This window comes from Salvelinus fontinalis, chromosome 14, assembly GCF_029448725.1.
Source record: "Salvelinus fontinalis isolate EN_2023a chromosome 14, ASM2944872v1, whole genome shotgun sequence".
Taxonomy (NCBI): domain Eukaryota; kingdom Metazoa; phylum Chordata; class Actinopteri; order Salmoniformes; family Salmonidae; genus Salvelinus; species Salvelinus fontinalis.
Genome location: NC_074678.1, coordinates 46341499 through 46365205, shown reverse-complemented (window position 1 = coordinate 46365205; position 23707 = coordinate 46341499). Strand labels below are relative to the sequence as shown.

Sequence of the window (23707 nt, the reverse complement as noted above, 5' to 3'; positions counted from 1 at the left end):
AACAGGTTAAAGTCGCTCAGGCAAAGACAGTCCCGAAAGGGTTTCAGCAAGAAACGGGAGGGCCAAGGCCGTCTCCTCAGGAAATATGCTTTCTATGCTGTTCATCTCCCAACTCAACATGTACTATCAGTGTGACAGCTGGTTTTACTATATAGTCCAGGCCAGAGATTTTTGAACTGGGTACTCCTGGGGGTCTGATTATGAATGTAAAAAAAAAAAAAAAAAGATTTTATATTATTTATTATTATTTTTAATATCGCTAGCTGCAACATAATACGATCTTGGATAGCATTTTATGTTTCTTTCTCTGTGTCCAGTAAGTTAGAGGTAGTTTCACGAGCCAATGCTAACTAGTGTTAGTGCAATGACTGGAAGTCTGAAGGAACAGTTGGCATCCTAGCTGTTCCTGTTCATCTGACTGGGGGGAAAAAGATAAGACTTCATTACCAAAATCTAACTATCCGGTTAATATGGCTGAAATTACATTCAATGGAGATAATTATAGGTATTTTTTCTGTATAAAAAATTCTTAGGCTGGCCGTCTAAATGTTAATTTTTTGAGATGGAAGAACAGTTTCACTATCAACTTAAACAACCAAAACCAGATAGAAAGCATGCAGAAAATATATATTGAAATATATACAGTCCATTCGGAAAGTATTCAGACATCTTGACTTTTTCCACATTTTGTTACGTTACAGCCTTACTCTCAAATTGATTAAATAAAACATGTGAAGGGATGACAAAGGGAAAACAGGTTTTTAGAAATGTTTGCAAATGTATTAAAAATACTTTGTTTGAGCAGAGGAACACAACATAAACCATGGCAAAATGCATAGAATTGCAGGAAATTAGCTTTAAAACTGCTAAATTGTCTCTCAGCTCCATGCCAAACTGTATTGAATTGGTGGAAATTATTTTCAAAATGGCATTTTCTCTCAGCTCAACAACAGCAACATTTTCTCTACGTCGCCAACATACAGTACCATTACCTTTCTAATAGACTACAGTGCCTTCAGAAACTATTCACACCCCTTGACTTGTTTCACATTTGCTGTGAAACAAATGTTCAGGCGTAAAAATGTGCTGAAGTCGTATAAGTATAACTCTCTGCGTGCAATAATAGTGTTTAACATGATTTTTGAAGGACTACCTCATCTCTGCACCCCACTCATACAATTTTCTGTAATTTCCCTCAGTCGAGCAGTGAATTTCAAACACAGATTCAACCACAAAGACTAGGGATGTTTTCCAATGCCTCACAAAAAAGGGCACCTGTTGGTAGATGGGTAAAAAAAATAAAAGCAGATATTGAATATCCCTTTGAGCATGGTGAAGTTATTAATTAACCTTTGGATGGTGTATCAATACACCCAGTCACTACAAAGATACAGGCATCCTTAATAACTCAGTTGCCGGAGTGGAAGGAAACCGCTCAGGGATTTCACCATGAGGCCAATGGTTACTTTAACAGTTAGTTTAATTTCTGTGATAGGAGATAACTGAGGATCAACAACATTGTAGTTACTCCACAATACTAACCTAATTGACAGAGCGAAAAGAAAGCCTGTACAGAATAAAACTATTCCAAAACATGCATCCTGTTCCAAAGAAATGAAATACAAAGACTTATGTTTGGGGCAAATCCAATACATCACTGAGTACCACTCTTTATATTTTCAAGCGTGGTGGTGGCTGCATCATGTTATGAGTATGCTTGTCATCGGCAAGGACTAGGGAGTTTAAGAATAAAAACAAACGGAATAGAGCTAAGCGCAGTTAAAGTCCTAGAGGAAAACTTGTTCAGTCTGCTTTACAGCAGACACTGGGATACTCATTCACCTTTCAGCAGGACAATAACCTAAAACACATGGCCAAATATATACTTGAGATGCTTACCAAGACTACATTGAATTTTCCTGAGTGGCCTAGTTACAGTTTTGACTTAAATCGGCTTGAAAATCAATGGCAAGACTTGAAAAGGGCTGTCTAGCAATGATCAACAACCAACTTGACATAGCTTGAATATCTTTTTAAAGAATGTTTCTTGATATTGTACAATCCAGCTGTGCAAGGCTCTTAGAGACTTACCCAGAAAGACTCACAGCTGTTATCGCTGTCAAAGGTGATTCTAACATGTATTAACTCATAGGGTGGAATACTTATGAAATCTAGATATATTAGTGTTAATTTTTCATATTTTGTTTTAATTTTTTTTGAATGTTTCGTACACTTTGACATTAGAGTATTTTGTGTAGATCGTTGGCAAGAAATTACAATTAAATACGTTTTAATGCCACGTTGAAACACAACAAAATGTGGAAAAAGTCAAGGGGTGTGAATACTTTTTGAAGGCACAGTATGTTACTTTACACTCTACACTCCTCTTCCAATGAACTGTGGGGAGGTCAAAATAATGGCAATGTCTACCAAATCTATTCATTTGAAAATGTTGATTTATTTCTATCAGTGTAGTTGAATGGGAGGAGGCAGGTTAAAGAAGGATGTTTAATCATTGAGACAATTGAGACATGGATTGTGTATGTGTGCCATTCAGAGGGTGAATTGGCAAGACAAAAGATTTAAGTGCCTTTGAACGGGTATGGTAGTAGGTGCCAGGCGCACCAGTTTGTGTCAAGAACTGCAACGCTTCTGGGTTTTTCACATTTCCCGTGTGTATGAAAAATGGTCCACCACCCAAAGGACAGCCAGCCAACTTGACACAACATGTTAAGAATTGGAGTCAACATGGGCCAGCATCCCTGTGGAACACTTTCGACACCTTGTAGAGTCCATGCCCCGACAAATTGAGGCTGTTCTGAGGGCAAAAGGGGGGGTACAACTCAATATTATTAAGGCGTTCTTAATGTTTCGTATACTCTGTTTTTGTCTAGAACTGTGAAACTGCAGAGCTTGAGCAAGTTGAAAACACAAACAACAAACAGGACACCTTAACATGTCAAAAGGACTTTCTCTCTGAAACACTGAAATGCCTGTTGAGTGTCAGAGATTTGGGAATTTACAGTAAACATTTAGTGTCACATTTTTACAAATAACTTGTTCAGTATGTTACATGCATGCTACACAAACACGCACGCACGCACGCACCATTTCTTGTTCATTGTTTGATATGAAGTACCTATTGCCTAACACTGTCCCCTCTCCGCTCTGTGTTCCAGGCCTATTCAGTCTACGATGAGGAGATTGGCTACTGTCAGGGACAGTCTTTCCTGGCTGCTGTACTACTACTGCATGTATGTGGGGGATCAAATGTCAACGTCTATGGAACCACAGAGACGAGTTGAGACTGAAGTCTACCCAAACAAACCAAACAGTTCCAACAAAAATCTACACAGACCATTTTTTTTTAAGTGTTGAATTGGCTCTGTGAAAATATTGCACTTATGCTGAGTGCACTTATTAACAGCCTGTATTAGGACTGACAGTGAGAACAATGGACAGGGAATGAAGGAACGTTTTGGTTGAGCTGAGGGAGGAGTGAATAAGTCAACAACAGGCCAGTAAATCTGACAGGAGGATGACTGGAAAAAAGAGAGAGGGGTGAAGGAGAGACGACGTGAGAGTGGGAAGGAGGGGGAGAGAGAAAGAGATGGATTGAGAAATGTGGAGAGGGACAAGTGCAGAGAGGATGAGTAATAAAGAAGAAATGGAGGGAGAAGAGGGGGGGAGATCCCCTTTGGGAGGCAGGGGAAGTGTCAGGAATATTAATGGCTGCGCCTGTCTCAGCCCAGGACACACACACTGTCACCCAGATTAAATACCCACTGCTCTGTGTGGGTGGGTGTATTTCTCTCACGCACATTCTCTCTTTTGCTCTCGCTCTCTCACACATTAAAGAGGGGGGTGGACATAATCACACCCCGTGTATTTCACACTGACACTCCCACTTTCTGGCTTTTTTTCAAACCCACCAGATTCTCACCTTGCTTCTCTTACTCACACACCTCATCCTCCTTTCTGTTTAAGTCCCTCTCTCACTCTCCTCTTTTGCTCCAACCGTCTCCCAACTCTTCCCAAGTGGGACAAAGAATGTTTGGAGGAAACGTCCCTCTTAATCCACAGATAGACAACACTTTCAAGTGACAATAAATTCCACCAAGAATTTATCCTACTTATGTTTGTGGCAGTGCATTGTTTATTGAGAAAAGCCTTAGAGATTAAATGTCGACATTTATATTTATCTTAACTACAGTACCAGTCAAAAGTTTGGATACACCTACTCATTCCAGGATTATTATTTATTTTTTACTATTTTCTACATTGTAGTAACCTAAAACGTGTTAAACAAATCAAAATATATTTTATATTTGAGATTCTTCAAAGTAGCCACCCTTTGCCTCGATGACAGCTTTGCATACTCTTGGCATTCTCTCAACCAGCTTCATGAGGTAGTCACCTGGAATGCTTTTAAATTAACAGGTGTGCCTTTTTAAAAGTTAATTTGTAGAATTTTGTTCCTTCTTAATGCGTTTGAGCCAATCAGTTGTGTTGTGACAAGGTAGGGTGGTATACAGAAGATAGCCCTATTTGGTAAAAGACCAAGTCCATATTATGACAAGAACAGCTCAAATAAGCAAAGAGAAACGACAGTCCATCGTTACTTTAAGACGTGAAAGTCAGTCAATCATGAACATTTCAAGAACTTTGACATTTCTTGAAGTGCAGTCGCAAAAACCATCAAGCGCTATGATGAAACTGGCTCTCATGAGGACCGCCACAGGAAAGGAAGACCCAGAGTTACCTCTGTTGCAGAGGATACGTTCATTCGAGTTACCAGCCTCAGAAATTGCACCCCAAATAAATGCTTCACAGAGTTCAAGTAACAGACACATCTCAACATCAACTGTTCAGAGGAGACTGCGTGAATCAGGCCTTCATAGTCAAATTGCTGCAAAGAAACCACTAATAAAGGACACCAATAAGAAGAAGAGACTTGCTTGGGCCACAACATGAGCAATGGACATTAGACTGGTGGAAATCTGTCCTTTGGTCTGATGAGTCCAAATTTGTGATTTGGGGTTCCAACCGCCGTGTCTTTGTGAGACGCAGAGTAGGTGAACGGATGATCTCTGCATGTGTGGTTCCCATCGTGAAGCATGGAAGAAGAGGTGTGATGGTGTGGGGGTGCTTTGCTGGTGACACTGTCAGTGATTATGTAGAATTTAAGGCACACTTAACCAGCATGGCTACCACAGCATTCTGCAATGATACGCCATCCCATCTGGTATGCGCTTAGTGGGACTATAATTTGTTTTTCAATAGGACAATGACCCAAAACACACCTCCAGGCTGTGTAAGGGCTACTGAGTGATGGAGTGCTGCATCATATGACCTGTCTTCCACAATCACCTGAACTCAACCCAATTGAGATGGTTTGGGATGAATTGGACCGCAGAGTGAAGGAAAAGCAGCCAACAAGTGCTCAGCATATGTGGGAACTCCTTCAAGACTGTTGGAAAAGCATTGCAGGTGAAGCTGGTTGAGAGAATGCCAAGAGTGTGCAAAGCTGTCAAGGCAAAGGGTGGCTACTTCGAAGAATATAAAATGTAACATATATTTTGATTTGTTTAACACTTTTTTGGTTACTACATGATTCCATATGTGTTAATTCATAGTATTGATGTCTTCTATTATTCTACAAATTTGAAAATAGTAAAAAAAATAAAGAAATGCCCTTGAATGAGTGGGTGTGTCCAAACTTTTGACTGGTACTGTACATCCCCTCTTCTTTTTTTACGTTGACATCTCTCAAATCAAGGAATAGAAGGAAACAACTTGACCTCCCGTTTCTCACACATCTTCTGTCATCCCTCTGTTCATATTCTAGCTAACCCTCCTCTGGTTCTGTTTGTCCTGTGGCTGTAGATGCCTGAGGAGCAGGCATTCTGTGTGCTGGTGAAGATCATGTATGAGTATGGCCTGAGGGAGCTCTACAAGAAGAACTTTGAGGACCTGCACTGCAAGTTCTACCAGCTAGAACGACTGCTTCAGGTTAGCATTCTTATCTTGGTGTATGTGCGCACGTCATCAGCACAGTGGTGTAAAGTACTTAAGTAAAAATACTTTAAAGTACTACTTACGTAGTTTTATGGGGTATCTGTACTTAAAAAAAAAAAAATGTTGGACTACTTTTACTTTTGCTTCCCTATATTCCTAAAGAAAATAAAGTACTTTTTACTCCATACATTTTCCCTGACACCTATGTCAGAGAGTAGGAGTGTTCCCCTGGCTATCCGTGAATACATTTGTTTTAAACACAAAAATGGTGCCGTCCGGTTTGTTATAAGGAATTTGAAATTATTTATACTTTTACTTTTACTACTTAAGTTTATTTTAGCAATTACATTTACTTTTGATACTTCAGTATATTTAAAACCAAATACTTTATTAAAGTACTATTTTCCCAGGTGACTTTCACTTTTATTTGAGAGAGGTCGATGCACCTTATTAGGAACACTGACTGACTCTATTCTTGTAAGTGCGTTGAATTGGAGTTTAATTTTGTTCAGAAATCCACTTTAGCCTCCTAAGTAGGCTTTTTTCAGCACCAAGCTGCACTGGGTTAGTATTGACAAGCACCCAAGGCTAAGGAGTATGAGAATTGATCGCTAAGGGTTGGCATACAGATGGAAGGAAGCCAGTGTTCACAGCAAAGAGTGTCTGCATCCAACTATCTAGGGCAGAGGTAGGCAACCCTGTTCCTGGAGTGACGCAGGTACTGCAGGATGTTGGTCCAACTAGGCACCACACCTGACTAACCAACCAACTAACTAAGCTAATTGATCAGTTCAGTGATTTGCCTAAATTCAACACACCTGGTCTTCCAGGTCAGTTACATCAAAACGTGAAGTGCCTGCAGCCCTCCAGGACCAGGGTTGCCTACCCCTGATCTCGGGAATAGTGTGTCATTTGGGACATACTCACAGTTTCCTCCAACCCTGCTCTTCTTACATTTTCTTGTTACATTTCCACCCAAGATTTTCACACTGGGCTGGGTTCTGAAGTGTTATTGGCTTTGTGTTTGAGTTGATGAAGAAGTGTTTGGTACACGAATGTGCACGACTGAACATACACAAACACACACAAACACGCAGAAGCTGACAGACACACACTTAGCATGATTAGCATGCTAAATGTTTCTGATCAGTGATAGATGAGTAAACAAATAGAGTTGCACCGCCACTTATTTGCCCAACAAGAGATCAATTAACAAAATATACAGAGATTCAGTGAAACAAAATCACATTGATTAATTATCTGACAAGTCACAGTCTTTTGGTCGGGGAGCAGGCCTAGACTACTATGCGAGTGAAGAGTAAAATCATCGACTACTACGCTACATAACATCCTAGCTAAATGTTCTAATCCGTCCTGCTAATAGATGAAAAAACTAGACTGATGATGAATACTCACCTCAACTTAGCTAGCTAACATTTCCCCTCTCTAATTGTAACCAAATGTCTAAATGGAGATTCAGTGAACACAAAAATCTGACATTGATTTATCAAGACAAGTCCCCATGCTGTCCCAATCCAAACGGTGCTGAAATTATCATCTCGTTGACCACACATGGCTATTATTGCTTAGAATGTATTGTTGGAGGACTTTGGGAGTTTCGTTAAGCAACAATTTGAAAATATGTCTTAAAATATGTTAGCCTATTATTGCGATGTTTTTGTCATTCAGCAATATTTATTACCACAGTAATTCTTTAAGGATCCAGCCAGGTCATTCTTTATGGATCCATCCAGGTCATTCTTTATGGGTTCATCCAGGTCATTCTTTATGGATCCATCCAGGTCATTCTTTACGGATACATCCAGGTCATTCTTTACGGATACATCCAGGTCATTCTTTACGGATACATCCAGGTCATTCTTTACGGATACATCCAGGTCATTCGTTATGGATCCATCCAGGTCATTCTTTATGGATCCATCCAGGTCATTCTTTATGGATACATCCAGGTCATTCGTTATGGATACATCCAGGTCATTCGTTATGGATACATCCAGGTCATTCTTTACGGATACATCCAGGTCATTCGTTATGGATACATCCAGGTCATTCGTTATGGATACATCCAGGTCATTCGTTATGGATACATCCAGGTCATTCGTTATGGATACATCCAGGTCATTCGTTATGGATACATCCAGGTCATTCGTTATGGATACATCCAGGTCATTCGTTACGGATACATCCAGGTCATTCGTTATGGATACATCCAGGTCATTCGTTATGGATACATCCAGGTCATTCTTTACGGATACATCCAGGTCATTCGTTATGGATACATCCAGGTGTGGTTAAGAAAACGTGCATGCATAGTGATGGACCTTGGTCTTTGCGACGTGATGGGAGAAGTGACATGCCTCGCAAAGTTTAGAACTGCCACGAGGACTGTAACAGCCTAGTAACTGGCGCTGCCTAGGAACCATCATAATGAAGCATCAAATCAGGTTTAAAATCTGATCCCAAAGCCGGACGTAGCTACGCTCGGCATGGCATTTAACTCTCTCGCTCTCTCTCTCTTCTCTCTCATTGATTGATTGACTGACATATAGTACTTTTTCCTCTCTATGTGATATACTCTTACTTATACCCCCTTTTGCCCTCAGAACAGCCTCAATGCTGGCCCATGTTGACCACAATACTTCCAACAGTTTTTTTTGTGTCAAATTGGCTGGATGTCCTTTGGGTGGTGGACCATTCTAGATACACACGGGAAACTGTTGAGCGTGAAAAACCCAGCAGCGTTGCAGTTCTTGACAAAAATTGATGTGCCTGGCACCTACTATCATACCCCCGTTCAAAAGCGCTTAAATCTTTTTGTCTTGTCCATTCACCCTCTGAATGGCACACATACACAATCCATGTCTCAATTGTCTCAAGGCTTTAAAAAAAATATTTTAACCCGTCTCCTCCCCTTCATCTACACTGATTCAAAGTGGATTTAGCAAGTGACATCAATAAGGGATCGTAGCTTTCACCTGGTCAGTCTGTCATGCTCTTAATGTTTTGTGTACTCGGTACTGTGCAATGAACTCTCTCCTTGTCCTCCTATCTCTAGGAGCAGCTCCCAGACCTGTGGTCCCACTTCCAGGAGCTGAGCCTGGAGGCCCACATGTATGCGTCTCAGTGGTTCCTCACACTCTTCACCGCCAAGTTCCCCCTCTGCATGGTCTTCCACATCACCGACCTGCTACTGTGTGAGGTAAGAAGTTTGACAACGTTGACCCAACACTGAATGTAATTTTAACACTACGCCTAACCCCAACACTTACCCAATACTGGTCCTAGTCCTAACTTCAACACTGGCTCTTACCTTAACCCTACTGTTAACCCCAACACTGGGTCTCACCCTAACCTTACTCCTAACCCAAGCTGCTGTTGGTAAGCACTGAACTTACCCTTCCATCGACCACCCTGGGCCTTGAACAACTCTTCACTATTCACCCGCCTTTTTGTATCTCCTTACAGCCAATGTCTCCTTTGGAGCAATAATGACCATGAGAAGTGAGAACACCATTCTAGCACAATAGACCCCATCAAAATCCCCAGAAGCCCCTCAAGATAGTAGTATACTCTCTGCCTGCTTCTCTTCTCAGCCCTCCTGTAAGCCTGGTACCACAGTAGAAAAGGGACGCTTGTGACCTTTCTCTCTTTCTCTGTGATTGTCTCACTTCTTCTCCTCCCTTTTTCATCACCCTCTCTCTCTTGCTGTGATTCTCTCTTTTTCCTGTTCTCCTCCTCTCTCCTTTCATCCTTCTCTCCCACCCTCTCTCGGCCCCCGGGCAAAACAATTAATAGTTTCCTTGGCGTTTCTCAGCCATTGAGCCGTGTGATGAGTATCTGCTTCTCTCTCTTCTCTGCCTCCCTCTAATATTTCTCTCTTTCTCTCCATCTCCATACCTCTGTCTCTCTTTATTTCTATATGTTTTTCTCTAAAGTGGTGTCCCTTTCTTATTGTTTTTGGCTTTACCCATGCCTCGATCTGATTTCTTTGTTGTCATTGTCACTTTTCACTCCTTTTTCTCTCGCTCGCTCTCTCTCTCTCTCTCGCTCTCTCTCTCTCTCCTCCTTTGATTGTGTGCTCCTGTGTTGTCTTCCCTTTCATTTCTCCACACCTCTCTCTCTCTCGCTCTCTATGTATCCGTGCCTGTGTGTGGTGCGAGTTGTTTGTTTGTGTGTCTCAAGGTGTGTCTGTGTCGTGCGAGGTGTGTGTGCAAGTGCGCCTGACTGTGTGTTTCTCCTCTATATTAAAACCTCTCACACTTGCTGACTCAGTTTGACTCCAGCTTAGTTTGGCACGCTGCATGTGAGACTGTGTTCTCTCACACACACACACTCACTCACTCCACACACACAATCACCCACTCACTCACACAATCACCCACTCACTCACATACGCACTCCACACACACACTCACTCACTCACTCAGTCCACACACCACACTCCCGCCCTCTATCTCTCTGACTCCCTGACACCCCAGCGCCACCTAGAGCCTTTTGAGAAAGAAAGTGAGAGATGGAAGGGGAGGGGAAGAGAGGGAGAAAGAGAGGCCCTTTCCTCAGTTATTTATAGAGCAGGGGAGATATTTTTAGCCCAGTGTTGCCATGTGAACGGGGTGTCGGAGCGATGGAGACAGGTGTTCCCATGCGGAGCTGACTTCAGCATCCACGCTCTCTCATCCTCTCTCACCCTCTCTCTCTGTTTCGCTTGCTCTGCCTCACTCCTCTTTTTTGCTAGCTCTCTCCCTCTTTCTCACTTTCTGTCACACTCTTCCTTTCTCCTTCTGTCTTTATCTGTTAGTCTGTGACTCTTGTCTCTTACTCCTTCTTACAATTTCTCTCTCCCCCCTCTCGCTCTGTCTCTGTGTGTCATTCATTAATTTGTCCATCTGCCTGTCACTCTGTGGCCATGATGCAGCCCCACCTGTCTGTGAGAGGGACTGTCTTGCTTCACTAGATAGATGGCTTGATGGCAGATAGATGGGTTGATGGCAACACATGCATTCCACTGGCACAAGTATCATTATGTCATTGTTTTTCAGTGTGGTCTTTTTCGTAGCTCTTAACACGAAAGCTGCGCGGCAGTTTCATAAGTCTTTATTAGAAGGAGTCTTTCATGTTGAAGATCATTTGAACCTTTATTAAGTCTATAACAAGAAAACCTTAACATTTACTGGTTTATTGGCATGACGTATTAAAGGGTAACGCCGTTGACGTTGATATGAAGACAGTCGATGAGATGACCCTTGATCCATGCCTTTTCTTACACCGGTGTGTGACGGATGTGTTTAGGTGACGGCCCGAGCTCTTTCTCTCTCTCTCTCTGTGTGTAGAGAACATGTCCTGTGACAATCAACGATATAATCATCTTCTTCTCTTCCCCAGGGCCTGAACATCATCTTCAATGTGGCGCTGGCTCTTCTCAAGGTGTGATTGACTTCCTTTACTTTGGTTCATTTACTGGGGTTCCAGTCAATTCCTTGGATTTTTTTTTATTTTTAAATGACAGACAAATTCTGTAATGGTATTGTATGAAGCACACACAACTCAGAGACCTAGACCTGGGCCTGTATTCACAAAGAGTCTCTGGAGTCGGTGTTTTGAGTCAGGGCTCAAAACTGCGACCAAAACACTGGCATTTGCGACCATTTTCGGGGGGGAGGGGGTTGGGGGGGGGGGGTTTAGGTCTTGTGAGCGGAAACTTGAACATTGTGAGAATTTTGTGCAACTTCCGGCGTTTACAGTGAATAGTGAGGCAACAGGCAACCCTTACAGTTTTAGACAGTAGCCAATAGGCTATTTGAGCATTTGTAGGCCTGCCAACAAAACCAATGGAGCAAATCCACTAACATTTTCACATGGAAATAGCTTTTGATTTCTATGAAATAGCCTATAGTAGCCTATATGTGGTGTTCCATGCAGGCCTACATTGCATGAGACTTTTAAAAACGTTTTTACGTTATGAAGGACTTGACACTAATGCTTTTTTACTTGGTCTGTAACACCATGGGTAAATTGCATTGTATTCTGTTGAATGATGCAAGAAACCACTTTACAAAATAAAATAATTACCATACAGAGAAGTAGACAATGTTACCTCTCTGCCTATTGGCTTATTTTCATATTCAAGCCTGTTTCAATATTCAACACTGCCCCTTTACTTAAGACATAAGCTTTTTACCTGACTGGCTTTTCAACGAGCTTGAAATGTAGCCTACACGTTTTGTGCTCTTGTATGAAGCAGTAACTCTCCATTTCTGACCTATACTTATCTATAACTGTCCTAATAACTCGCTATCTAGCAAAGAATATCAACAAATGTGCACACGGGTTGCTCTGCGCTCTGATCTGATTGAAAGACCGTACGAGGGCTACCCCCACCAATAGAATTCTACTCCATACGGTCTGGCTCTGCCTACAACAAAATCACAGACTCAATCTTGCAAAGTTACTTTTGTTTTGTTGCATTGAAAAGGGGTTGATATACTCTTGATTCGTTCACAGAAAAAAACGTTGATGTATATGGTGCAAACTAATGGGGCGAACTCAGTGAAGTTCAATCTCTTGCGTCTCTGTGCAGCATGGCATTACTTCTGCACGGCAGTCCTGTATGAAGTGCGCGACCGTGAGCAGTTAGAGGGATCATTGTTTGCGACCCTTTGACTTGGCAGCGCGACACCAAATTTTTTATTGGTCGCAAGGTTCCCAGTGATAATGTATTCAAACATTATTGGGTATGCAGACCAGGTATTCAAAATGTTTAGTCCGAATTCTTGGTTGAATCTTTGAGATGCACAATTTAGCCAATCATGCGCTATTTGAATGAACAGTTCTCATTAAATGTTGACTGCAAAGTAGGCCTACCTGGCAGAATGAAATCAAGATGATTTCTATCAATTGTGGGGCATTAGTTTTGCCATCACATGTAGCCTACATTGTACAGTACAAAAACACTGCTAGCCAAACAACGTCTCTTGCTAGGTGCACAGTTGAATTAAAGGTCAACGACACCCTCCGTTTTATTGTTCCCAGACCTCAAAAGTGGACTCTTGATTTGGTTTAAACATTGCTGTGGCCTTAGAACATTTTATATGGCCCTACAACTGGCTGTTCAAAATCGCTAACAAAAATACCCGTTTTGAGATTGCGCAAAGGTTCTTCTCCCCTCCAAAAATCAATAATGATATTGGCAAGTTAAAATGTCATTATTTGTGTATGGAGGGTAGGTCATTATAGGCTACTTGCTCAGCCCGCAAATTAAAGATAACACTTAAATGATGCACGCATCATCCGCTTCCAAAGGCCACTATTATTTTCATTTGGGCAAGTAGCTTTCAATTGGCACTTGTGTGTGTATATATAATGCTAATTTGAAAGATGCTTAGTCTTTTATTAGCCTGGTTCTGTATGGAATGTAGGTACGTTATGGGACACAGGTTAGGTCATTATCGATGCGGTCAAATGATGCAATACACTGCTGCTACCGTTTATTATCTATCCTGTTGCCTAGTCACTCTATCCCTACCTATATGTACATGTCTACCTCAATTAACTCGTACCCCTGCACTTTTACACAGTACTGGTGCCCCCTGTATATAGCCACGTTATCGTTACTCATTGTGTATTTATTATTCGTTATTGTTCCTCTATTTTTCTCTGCATTGTTGGGAAGGGCCTGTACGTAAGCATTTCAAAAGTGAATCTACACCTATTTACCAAGCATGTGACAAATACAATTTTATTGGATTTTGCCTTTTAGATCGCAATGAATAAGATTATATGGACAGGGGGACCTTTTTTCCCCCCCACCTTTATTTAACAGGCGACCTGGCCAAGATAAAGCAAAGCAGTCAGACAGAAACAACAACACAGAGTTACACATGGAATAAACAAGCATACAGTCAATAACAATAACCAGTGAGTTATACCTGCTGGAGCGTGTGCTACGGGTGGGTGTTATCGTGACCAGTGAGCTGAGATAAGGCGGAGCTTTACCTAGCATAGACTTATAGATGACCTGGAGCCAGTGGGTCTGGCGACGAATATGTAGCGAGGGCCAGCCGACTAGAGCATACAGGTCGCAGTGGTGGGTGGTATAAGGGGCTATGGTAACAAAATGGATGGCACTGTGATAGACTATATCCAATTTGCTGAGTAGAGTATTGGAAGCTATTTTGTAAATGACATCGCCGAAGTCGAGGATCGGTCAGTTTTACTAGGGTAAGTTTGGCGGCGTGAGTGAAGGAGGCTTTGTTGCGAAATAGAAAGCCGATTCTAGATTTGATTTTGGATTGGAGATGTTTGATATGAGTCTGGAAGGAGAGTTTACAGTCTAGCCAGACACCTAGGTATTTGTAGTTGTCCACGTATTCTAGGTCAGAACCGTCCAGAGTAGTGATGCTAGTCGGGCGGGCGGGTGCAGGCAGTGAACGGTTGAAAAGCATGCATTTGGTTTTACTAGCGTTTATGAGCAGTTGGAGGCCACGGAAGGAGTGTTGTATGGCATTGAAGCTCGTTTGGAGGTTTGTTAACACAGTGTTCAAAGAAGACCTGATCCTACCTCAGCACTCTGAGAAGATTTTTTGACCTCCAAGATTGACACGGTGCTAAGGTTCATATGGGGCAGCAGGTAGCCTAGTGGTTAGAGCGTTGGGCCAGTAACCGAAAAGTTTCTAAATCGAATCCCCGAGCTGACAAGGTAAAAATCTGTCGTTCTGCCCCTGAACAAGGCAGTTAACCCACTGTTCCTAAGCCGTCATTGTAAATAAGAATTTGTTATGAACTGACTTGCCTAGTTAAACAAAGGTAGAAGTTGCTCTTAACTACAGACCTAGGATTAGTTCACCCAGCCCCAAATCCTAACTAATTGGTAGATCAGACTCAAGATACGGATTCCCAACCACTCTCTTATTTAGTAACCTTTTCACTGAAACACTTATCTGCAATGTTGAGTAATACAGAGTAAATGCATGGAAGGAGTGTCTGCTATGTCAGTCAGTATATGATGTAATTGGCTAGAATATGGAGGAATGTGGTGTGAGAAAGTGGAATAGTTTGCATATGTCTCCCTCTGCAGTCCATAGACTGTACTGCAGGGGGGAGATGAGACGTAGACAATGCATTCGGGAAAATATTCAGACCCCTGGACTTTTTCCACATTTTGTTGCCTTATTCTAAAATTGACAAAATAAAATATTTTCCTCATCGATCTACACACCCCATAATGACAAAGCAAAAACAGGTTTTTAGAAATCCCTTGATCATCCTTGATGTTTCCACAACTTGATTTGAGGCCACCTGTGGTAAATTCAATTGATTGGACATGATTGGAAAATGCACACACCTGTCTATATAAGGTCCCACATTTGACAGTGTATGTCGGAGCAAAAACCAAGTTTCTCAATAATTTCAGTTTAAATTTTTAAATTGCAAAAATGTATTTTTTTTTTTTACTGTTTTTGCTTTGGTATTGTGTGTAGATTGATGAGAAAAACAAAGAATTCAATACATTTTAGAATAAGGCTGTAACGTGACGAAATGTGGAAAAAGTCAAGCGATCTGAATATTTCTTGAATGCACTGTACATTATTCTAATATTTCACCAACATGGTACTTTTATACACAGTATTACGTGACATAAATGTTGTTTGATATACACATTGCACATTAAAAGGTACTCAGACATATACGATATACAGTTGAAGTCGGAAGTTTACATACACCGTAGCCAAATACATTTAAACTCAGTTTTTCACAATTCCTGACATTTAATCTTAGTAAAAATTCCCTGTCTTAGGTCAGTTAGGATTACCACTTTATTTTAAGAATGTGAAATGTCAGAATAATAGTAGAGAGAATGATTTATTTCAGCTTTTATTTCTTTCATCACATTCCCAGTGGGTCAGAAGTTTACATACACTCAATTAGTATTTGGTAGCATTGCCTTTAAATTGTTTAACTTGGGTGAAACGTTTCTGGTAGCCTTCCAAAAGATTCCCACAATAAGTTGGGTGAATTTTGGCCCATTCCTCCTGACAGAGCTGGTGTAACTGAGTCAGGTTTGTAGGCCTCCTTGCTCGCACATGCTTTTTCAGTTCTGCCCCAAATTTTCTATAGGATTGAGGTCAGGGCTTTGTGATGGCCACTCCAATAACTTGACTTTGTTGTCCTTAAGCCCTTTTGTACCAACTTTGGAAGTATGCTTGGGGTCATTGTCCATTTGGAAGACCCATTTGTGACCAAGCTTTAACTTCCTGACTGATGTCTTGAGATGTTGCTTCAATATATCCACATCATTTTCCTCCCTCATGATTTTCCTCCCTCATGCCATCTATTTTGTGAAGTGCACCAGACCCTCCTGCAGCAAAGCAGCCTCACAACATGATGCTGCCACCCCCGTGCTTCACGGTTGGGATGGTGTTCTTCGGCTTGCAAACATAACGATGGTCATTCTGGCCAAACAGTTATATTTTTGTTTCATCAGACCAGAGGACATTTCTCCAAAAATACGATCTTTGTCCCCATGTGCAGTTCCAAACTGTATTCTGGCTTTTTTGTGGCGGTTTTGGAGCAGTGGCCTCTTCCTTGCTGAGCGGCCTTTCAGGTTATGTCGATATAGGACTCGTTTTACTGTGAATAGAGATACTTTTCTACCTGTTTCCTCCAGGATCTTTACAATGTATTTTGCTGTTGTTCATTGGATTGATTTGCACTTTTCACAGCAAAGTACGTTCATCTCTAGGAGACAGAATGCGTCTCCTTCCTGAGCGGTATGACGGCTGCGTGGTCCCATGGTGTTTATACTTGCGCACTATTGTTTGTTCAGATGAACGTGGTACCTTTAGGCATTTGGAAATTGCTCCCAAGGATGAACCAGACTTGTGGAGGTCTACAATATTTTGTACAGGTCTTTTGATTTTCCCATGATGTCAAGCAAAGAGGCACTGAGTTTGAAGGTAGGCCTTGAAATACATCCACAGGTACACCTCCAATTGACTAAAATTATGTCAATTAGCCTATCAGAAGCTTCTAAAGCCATGACATAATTTTCTGGAATTTTCAAAGCTATTTAAAGGCACAGCCAACTTAGTGTATATAAACTTCTGACCCACTGGAATTGTGATATATAAGTGAAATAATCTGTCTGTAAACAATTGTTGGAACAATTAGTTGTCATGCACAATGTAGATGTCCTAACTGACTTGCCAAAACTATAGTTTGTTAACAAGAAATTTGTGGAGTGGTTGAAAAACGAGTTTTAATGACTCCAACCTAAGTGTATGTAAACTTCCGACTTCAGCTGTACATGATATATGTTGTTTTGGGTCCTGTCTAGCTTTTAATCCCAGCTACTCACAGCCCATCCCACCTATCTCCACCTGTTAAATAGTACTATGGCGCCGGAGGGGATGGCTGCCGTTTTATGGGCTCCTAACCAACTGCTATTTTGTGTGTTTTTTTGCATTATTACTTATTTTGTACATAATATTGCTGCTAACGTCTTTTTTGACCGAAAAGAGCTTCTGGATATCAGAACAGCGATTACTCACCTCGAACTGGACGGATATTTTTTCTTTAATGAGTCCGACGCAAATGATATACAAGACCAGGCCCAAATCCCCGTCATTTTTGTCGAAGAACAGACAGAAATACAGGGGGCGGAGATCGGGGTGCCTTGTGAGAATTTGTCGGCGAGTGGGTAACCTGCCTCTACCATCCGTTCTATTGGCCAACGTGCAATCACTGGAGAATAAACTGGATGATCTCCGTTCAAGACTATCTTACCAACGGGACATTAAAAACTGTAATATATTATGTTTCACCAAGTCGTGGCTGAACGACGACACAGATAATATACAGTTGGCTGGGTTTTCCGTGCATCGGCAGGACAGAACATCTACGTCTTGGAAGACGAGGGGTGTGTGTCTATTTGTCGATAACAGCTGTTGCACGATGTCTAATATTAAGGAAGTCTCATGGTATTGCTCGCCTGAGGTAGAGTACCTCATAATAAGCTGTAGACCACACTATCTACCAAGAGAGTATTCATTTATATTTTTAGTAGCCGTATATTTACCACCAAAACTGATGCTGGTACTAAGATCGCACTCAACGAGCTGTATAAGGCCATAAGCAAACAAATAAATGCTCATCCAGAAGTGACACTCCTAGTGGCCGGGAACTTTAACCAATTTACCTAATTTCTACAAGCATAATACGTGCAACCACAGGAGAAAAATAAACTTGACCACTTTTACTCCACACACAGAGACACATACAAAGCTCTCCCTCGCCCTACATTTGACAAATCTGACCATAATTATATCCCCCTGATTCCTGCTTACAAGCAAAAACTAAAGGCAACGTCCACACTGAGCTAAAGGCTAGAGCTGCCGCCTTCAAGGAGCGGGACACCAATCCGGACGCTTAAAAGAAATCCTGCTTTGCCTCAGATAAACCATCAAACAGGCAAAGCGTCAATACAGGACTAAGATTGAATCCTTCTACACCGGCTCTGATGCTCAACGATGTGGCAGGGCTTGCAAACTATTACGGTCTGCAAAGGGAAACCCAGCCACTAGTCTGCCCAGAGACGCGAGCCTACTAGACGAGCAAAAATACCTTTTGTATGCTTGCTTCGAGGCAAGCATCACTGAAGCATGCATGAGAGCACCAGCTGTTCCGGATGACTGTGTGATTACACTCTCCGAAGCCGATGTGAGCAAGACCTTTAAACAGGTCGTCGACATTCACAAGGCCGCGGGGCCAGACAGATTACCAGGACGGGTACTCAGAGCATGCGCGGGCCAACTGGCAAGTGTCTTCACTGACATTTTCAACCTCTCCCTGACCAAGTCTGTAATACCTACATGTTTCAAGCAGACCACCATAGTCCCTGTGCCCAAGAAAGTGAAGATAACCTGCCTAAATGACTACCACCCCGTAGCACTCACGTTGGTAGCCATGAAGTGCTTTGAAAGCCTGGTCATGGCTCACATCAACACCATCAGCCCAGAAACCCTAAACCCACTCCAATTCGCATACCGCCCCAACAGATCCACCGATGACGCTATCTCAATCGCACTCCACACTGCCCTTTCCCACTTGGACAAAAGGAACGTCTATGTGAGAATGCTGTTCATTGACTACAGCTCAGCGTTCAACACCATAGTACCCACAAAGCTCATCACTAAGCTAAGGACCCTGGGACTAAACACCGCCCTCTGCAACTGGATCCTGGACTTCCTGATGGGCCGCCCCCAGGTGGTAAAGGTAGGCAGCAACACATCTGCCACACAGGTCCTCAACACGGGGGCCCTCAGGGTTGCATGCTTAGTTCCCTCCTGTACTCCCTGTTCACCCACGACTGCGTGGCCAAGCACGACTCCAACACCATTACGTTTCCTGACGACATAACAGTGAGATGAGACAGCCTATAGTGAGGAGGTCAATGACCTGGCAGTGTGGTGCCAGGACAACAATCTCTCCCTCAACGTGATCAAGACGAAGGAGCTGATTGTGACCTACTGGAAAAGGGGGCAGAGAATTTCAGTTTCCTTGGTGTCCACATCACCAACAAACTGGTATGGTCTAAGCACACCAAGACAGTTGTGAAGAGGGCACGACAACACCATTTTATCACCCATTTATCACCCATTCACCATATCACCCGACTATTTACATTGACCCCCCCCATTAGTTTTTTACAATGGTGCTACTTGCTGTTTATTACCTATGCATATTCATTTCACCCCTCAACTAACCTGTATATAATATCCAAACAATATTTGTAGTTTTCCAGTGCAAAACATTTTAATATTTCCTGCCACATGCTCTGAATAAAAGTGTTTTATGAAGCTTAGATAATATCATGAATCTAGTATCAATCTCATTACATTTTACGAACAATGAAATATTATTATTTTTTGTACATTTTGTTCCCCTTCAACTATAGTGGCGAAATACAATGAAACAACAAATCAGGATATCGAATGATGCGCTAAATCGGCTAAATACTATATTGTTAGCAGATCCGTTTATGATGGTACCACTCTACTTGTGTTGATGCCACCACGAGTGTTGGGATAGGAATGGCATTGCCGAGCTATCCGTATCATGCCGGGATCTTAAGGAGGTCACGTTGATTTCAATTGGCAATATTTCACTGCGATTTAGGCCAAGTTGATGCTGCACAATGTTGTTCTAGAATCAAGGAGCATGTAGGGATGCACGGTGCTGCGTTTCTCCTTTCATTCATCACCGTAGTGCCAGGGCATCGCAAAGACCAATCTCCCCTTTGTATCAGCGTACTGCGAATGCTCTGCTATTTCTGACGGATGCAGGTTGCGTGTATGTTGACGACAAAGAACGACACTCAATTGGTTGGATATTGTTTCGTTTTTTTAAGATGGACTATGTAAATGATTTTGGAATGTACAATGGTCTCTATTTGAGAAGCTTGCCATTAAACCTGCAAATAAAGCTAGAGTGGCTTGTTTGAGTTCGATTTTCTTAGCTGGTCATGATTGCACTGCGAATGTGACTTTCCCATGTGATTCCGTTGAATCACTCAGAGGGGAAATGGGTTTCAGTGAGGATAACAGTCAGGTCCACAGAAACCTACTGTATCCTTCTCTTCACACTACATCACACCCTCGGGTGGAAAGGGACATTTAGAGAGGGAGTGATGGAGAGGTGGATGTCTTCGCTATTAATGAGAGCAATAAAAGAGAGAGCGAGGGAGAGAGTGATAGAGGAAAAGACAACAGAAGAGAGAGAGGGAGATGAAAGAGAAAGTGCTTTGTGGGAAGAAAGCATGTGTGACGTGAACTAGCAGCTACTGGGAGGGCTATGGTCGTAGCTCCTTCTGTTTGAGCTGATACACTGTCTCTACACAGTCTCTCCTCTGGGATGATACCCCTATTACAGTCTGTTTGATTTTACAAAGCCTCCGGCAACAGCAGAGTAGTGCTTTCATGCCAATAACGTGTGTGTATGTGTGTCTGTGTGTGTGAGAGATTGTATATGAAAAAGGGAGATACCATGAGGATGGCGATAAAAGTGTATATTTGAGGGCGTGGGTAGAGTAAAGGGGTTCCACTGACTCTTTTCTATTGGTCAGGTATGACGGCATTCTCCCCCCTGAGGCCCCCCCTCCCTCTCTCTCTCTCCCCCCTCCCTCTGTGCACTTGCCCTCCCCTGCCTGTCTGCCGTAGTCCATTTGGAGCGCACAGCAGCGGCAGTAGCATCTGTTAGCGGTTAGCCATTAACAGCAGTGCTGAAAAGGGGGGAGGCCCCGTTACATTTGTTTTCAGTGATGTCTACCACGAACGCATCAACACACGGACCCCTCTCCCACTCCCCTTCCCTCCCCCCCTCCTCCTGTCCTCCTTCCCTCTCTACTCCCCCTCGTCTTCTAGCACCTCTCCGCCTCAGTGTTTCGGTCACATGCTCCATGTCTCTCTCCCTCCGTGTTTTGCGCGCATGCTTAGCCGTCCGCCCGCCCAGCCCCAGACCAGACTTCTGCATTGGAGCAGCACGAGCAGCAGGGTTAGCCATTAGCTGTTAGCATTGCAGGCCTTTTAGGTGGTGAGTGCTATAGGAGGGAGGAGGGAGCACTAGCGTGGTTTGCTTCTCCGCCTGCCTCGCCTATCCGTGACCTGACCTGTGGCTCCAGAGGTCCCCTGCACTCCTGTTTGGCAGAGGCTTTGGACACAGCAAATGGACCCTCCTGTTCTGCAAAGGACCTGGAAGTAAACCTTTACTTTGACCGGAAGGTATTCTACCCTGGCTGTGTTTTGTTAGGAAAGTCTACTCTGCTGGAGCTCTTAGGTGAAGGAGTCCCTTTTTTGAAGCCTTGCTGTTTCTGCGAACAGAGGGCAGGGACTGTTTCAGTGCTCCTCTGTGGAAGTGAAGGATTTCCTGAAGAAGAGAGACCCACACAGGCTTGTGTGCCCAGTGTCCTGCTTAAGCTCACTGCCAGAGCCATCCTCTCGCCTCTGCCTCTCCCTGATCTAATGTGATCTCCAGCACCACGTCTATTTCCTCTCTGACTCTTGAGTCACCATGAGGACCGTTCAGCTGTGCACAAACGCGGCTCCAAGACGTCACATTCGGGACGGAAGCAGCTTCTGCCTAAGGCTGTGTGACTGATAGAAACACACTTAAACATAACAAGATTTAGTCTCTTCCTCCCCTCAGCTTACGAAGTGTTTTACATCAGAAAGGACCACTCGGGTGTAAAGGGACAACATCATTTGGAAGGGATTTTTAAAGATGGATTTTTGAAGCAAACTCAATCCATCTACTTTGCCTGCTGTGGCCTGTATGTATTTATCGTTACCCCAGGACTGGTGATATAAAAGTACCCTGCTTTCTTTGATGTCTTTTCTCATTTATGCGAAGTCCTGGGCATAGGGGCTTGGTTGTGAGAGAGGGATTCTCTTCTCTTTGAAGGAGGAGAGTGGAGGAGAATAAGTGGAAGACTCATCACCTGTCGTCTGTTTAAACCGACTAACCGCGTGCCGTCTGTTTTGCTGCTAGGCAACGGCATGCCCATATTTAGAATTTCGGGGGAAAAAGCAGTGTGAAACAGGATCGGTATCCAGAACTGTGACTGTGTAATATTTCTTTGGCTATATCACAGTGATAGCACCCCATATCTACGCTATGCTGGATGCTCTGGTCAGTTGTGAGGTAGGGACTATAGTGTGATCAGGCCTAGGGGCTGTGTCGGCTCTCTGACAGTGGTGCTTACTGAATGGACACGATGAACCAAACAAACTTACTGATTCTGTATGCTGCTCAAACCCGCTGGATCCTCTCTACCTTTTGAAAATAATTGTGTTTATGGTCTATTTTTGCCGAGTTTGAATTATTATTATTGGGGATGACAGTCTATTGAGAGAAGCTCCCATCCAACACGTCACTGTGTGTCACTGCCCGGAATGATCGACCTGTTATTTTCCCCTGAAGATCACCGCTGTCATTTGTAAAGTTTGCATTGCTAAACAGCCAAAGAAAAACATCTTTGCTGGACTCTGACCTCAAGTTTTTGCCCGGGTTGACTGACCCTGATACGAACTTGTCCCGGCTACGTCCACGTTTTCGGACTGCACGCTGGAGTCGCCCTGCACCCTGGCCACCCTGGCCCCAGAGCGGGATCCTCCCTCTCGCTCTCCGCCCTCCTCTCCCTCCCCCTCTCGCTCTCCGCCCTCCTCTCCCTCCATTTCCCCCACCACCCCACCCTCACCCTCGGTGATGACGCCAGCGGTGCGGAAGGGCAGCTGTGGGGCAGAGGAAGGGGGTTCAGCGGAGGAGAAGGCTGGGGAGACGGACTCTGTCTGTAAGGTGATGGGGCTCCTGGGGATGGGCCACCGCCTCTTCGTTCCCCGGCTACTGGCGGTGAGACTGGGACAGGGCCTGAGACAGGATAGGTGGGCGGTGGGTGGGTGGACAATCTTACCCTGCCGAGGGCTACTGCAGGCGTAAACCTTTTTCTCAATGCAGTTATGTTTCAAAATGCTTTCATAATGTATTTATATTGTTGAATTGCTTATATTGTTGAATAACTTGGGCTGTGTGAGTCTAATTTTGGATCATCGTTATGACAATGCATCGGAATGCCAACGGGTGGCGCTATTAGTTATTGCCATGGTAGTCAACCTGTTCT

General features: G+C 43.2%; 1 protein-coding gene across 3 annotated transcripts in view; it reads left to right on the top strand.

Annotated features, from left to right (window-relative positions):
- Positions 1 to 23707, top strand: part of LOC129811003 (rab GTPase-activating protein 1-like) — a 164643-nt gene that overhangs the window by 118247 nt on the left and 22689 nt on the right. For 2 of the 3 annotated variants that reach the window (XM_055862075.1, XM_055862077.1), the window contains exons 15-18: positions 3180 to 3254; positions 5887 to 6012; positions 9095 to 9238; positions 11422 to 11463. In XM_055862075.1, the coding sequence (XP_055718050.1) occupies positions 3180 to 3254; positions 5887 to 6012; positions 9095 to 9238; positions 11422 to 11463 (387 nt within the window). Of the gene's footprint in view, positions 1 to 3179; positions 3255 to 5886; positions 6013 to 9094; positions 9239 to 11421; positions 11464 to 21266; positions 23440 to 23707 lie in introns of those variants that run through there. The other variant, XM_055862078.1, reaches the window with a different exon arrangement.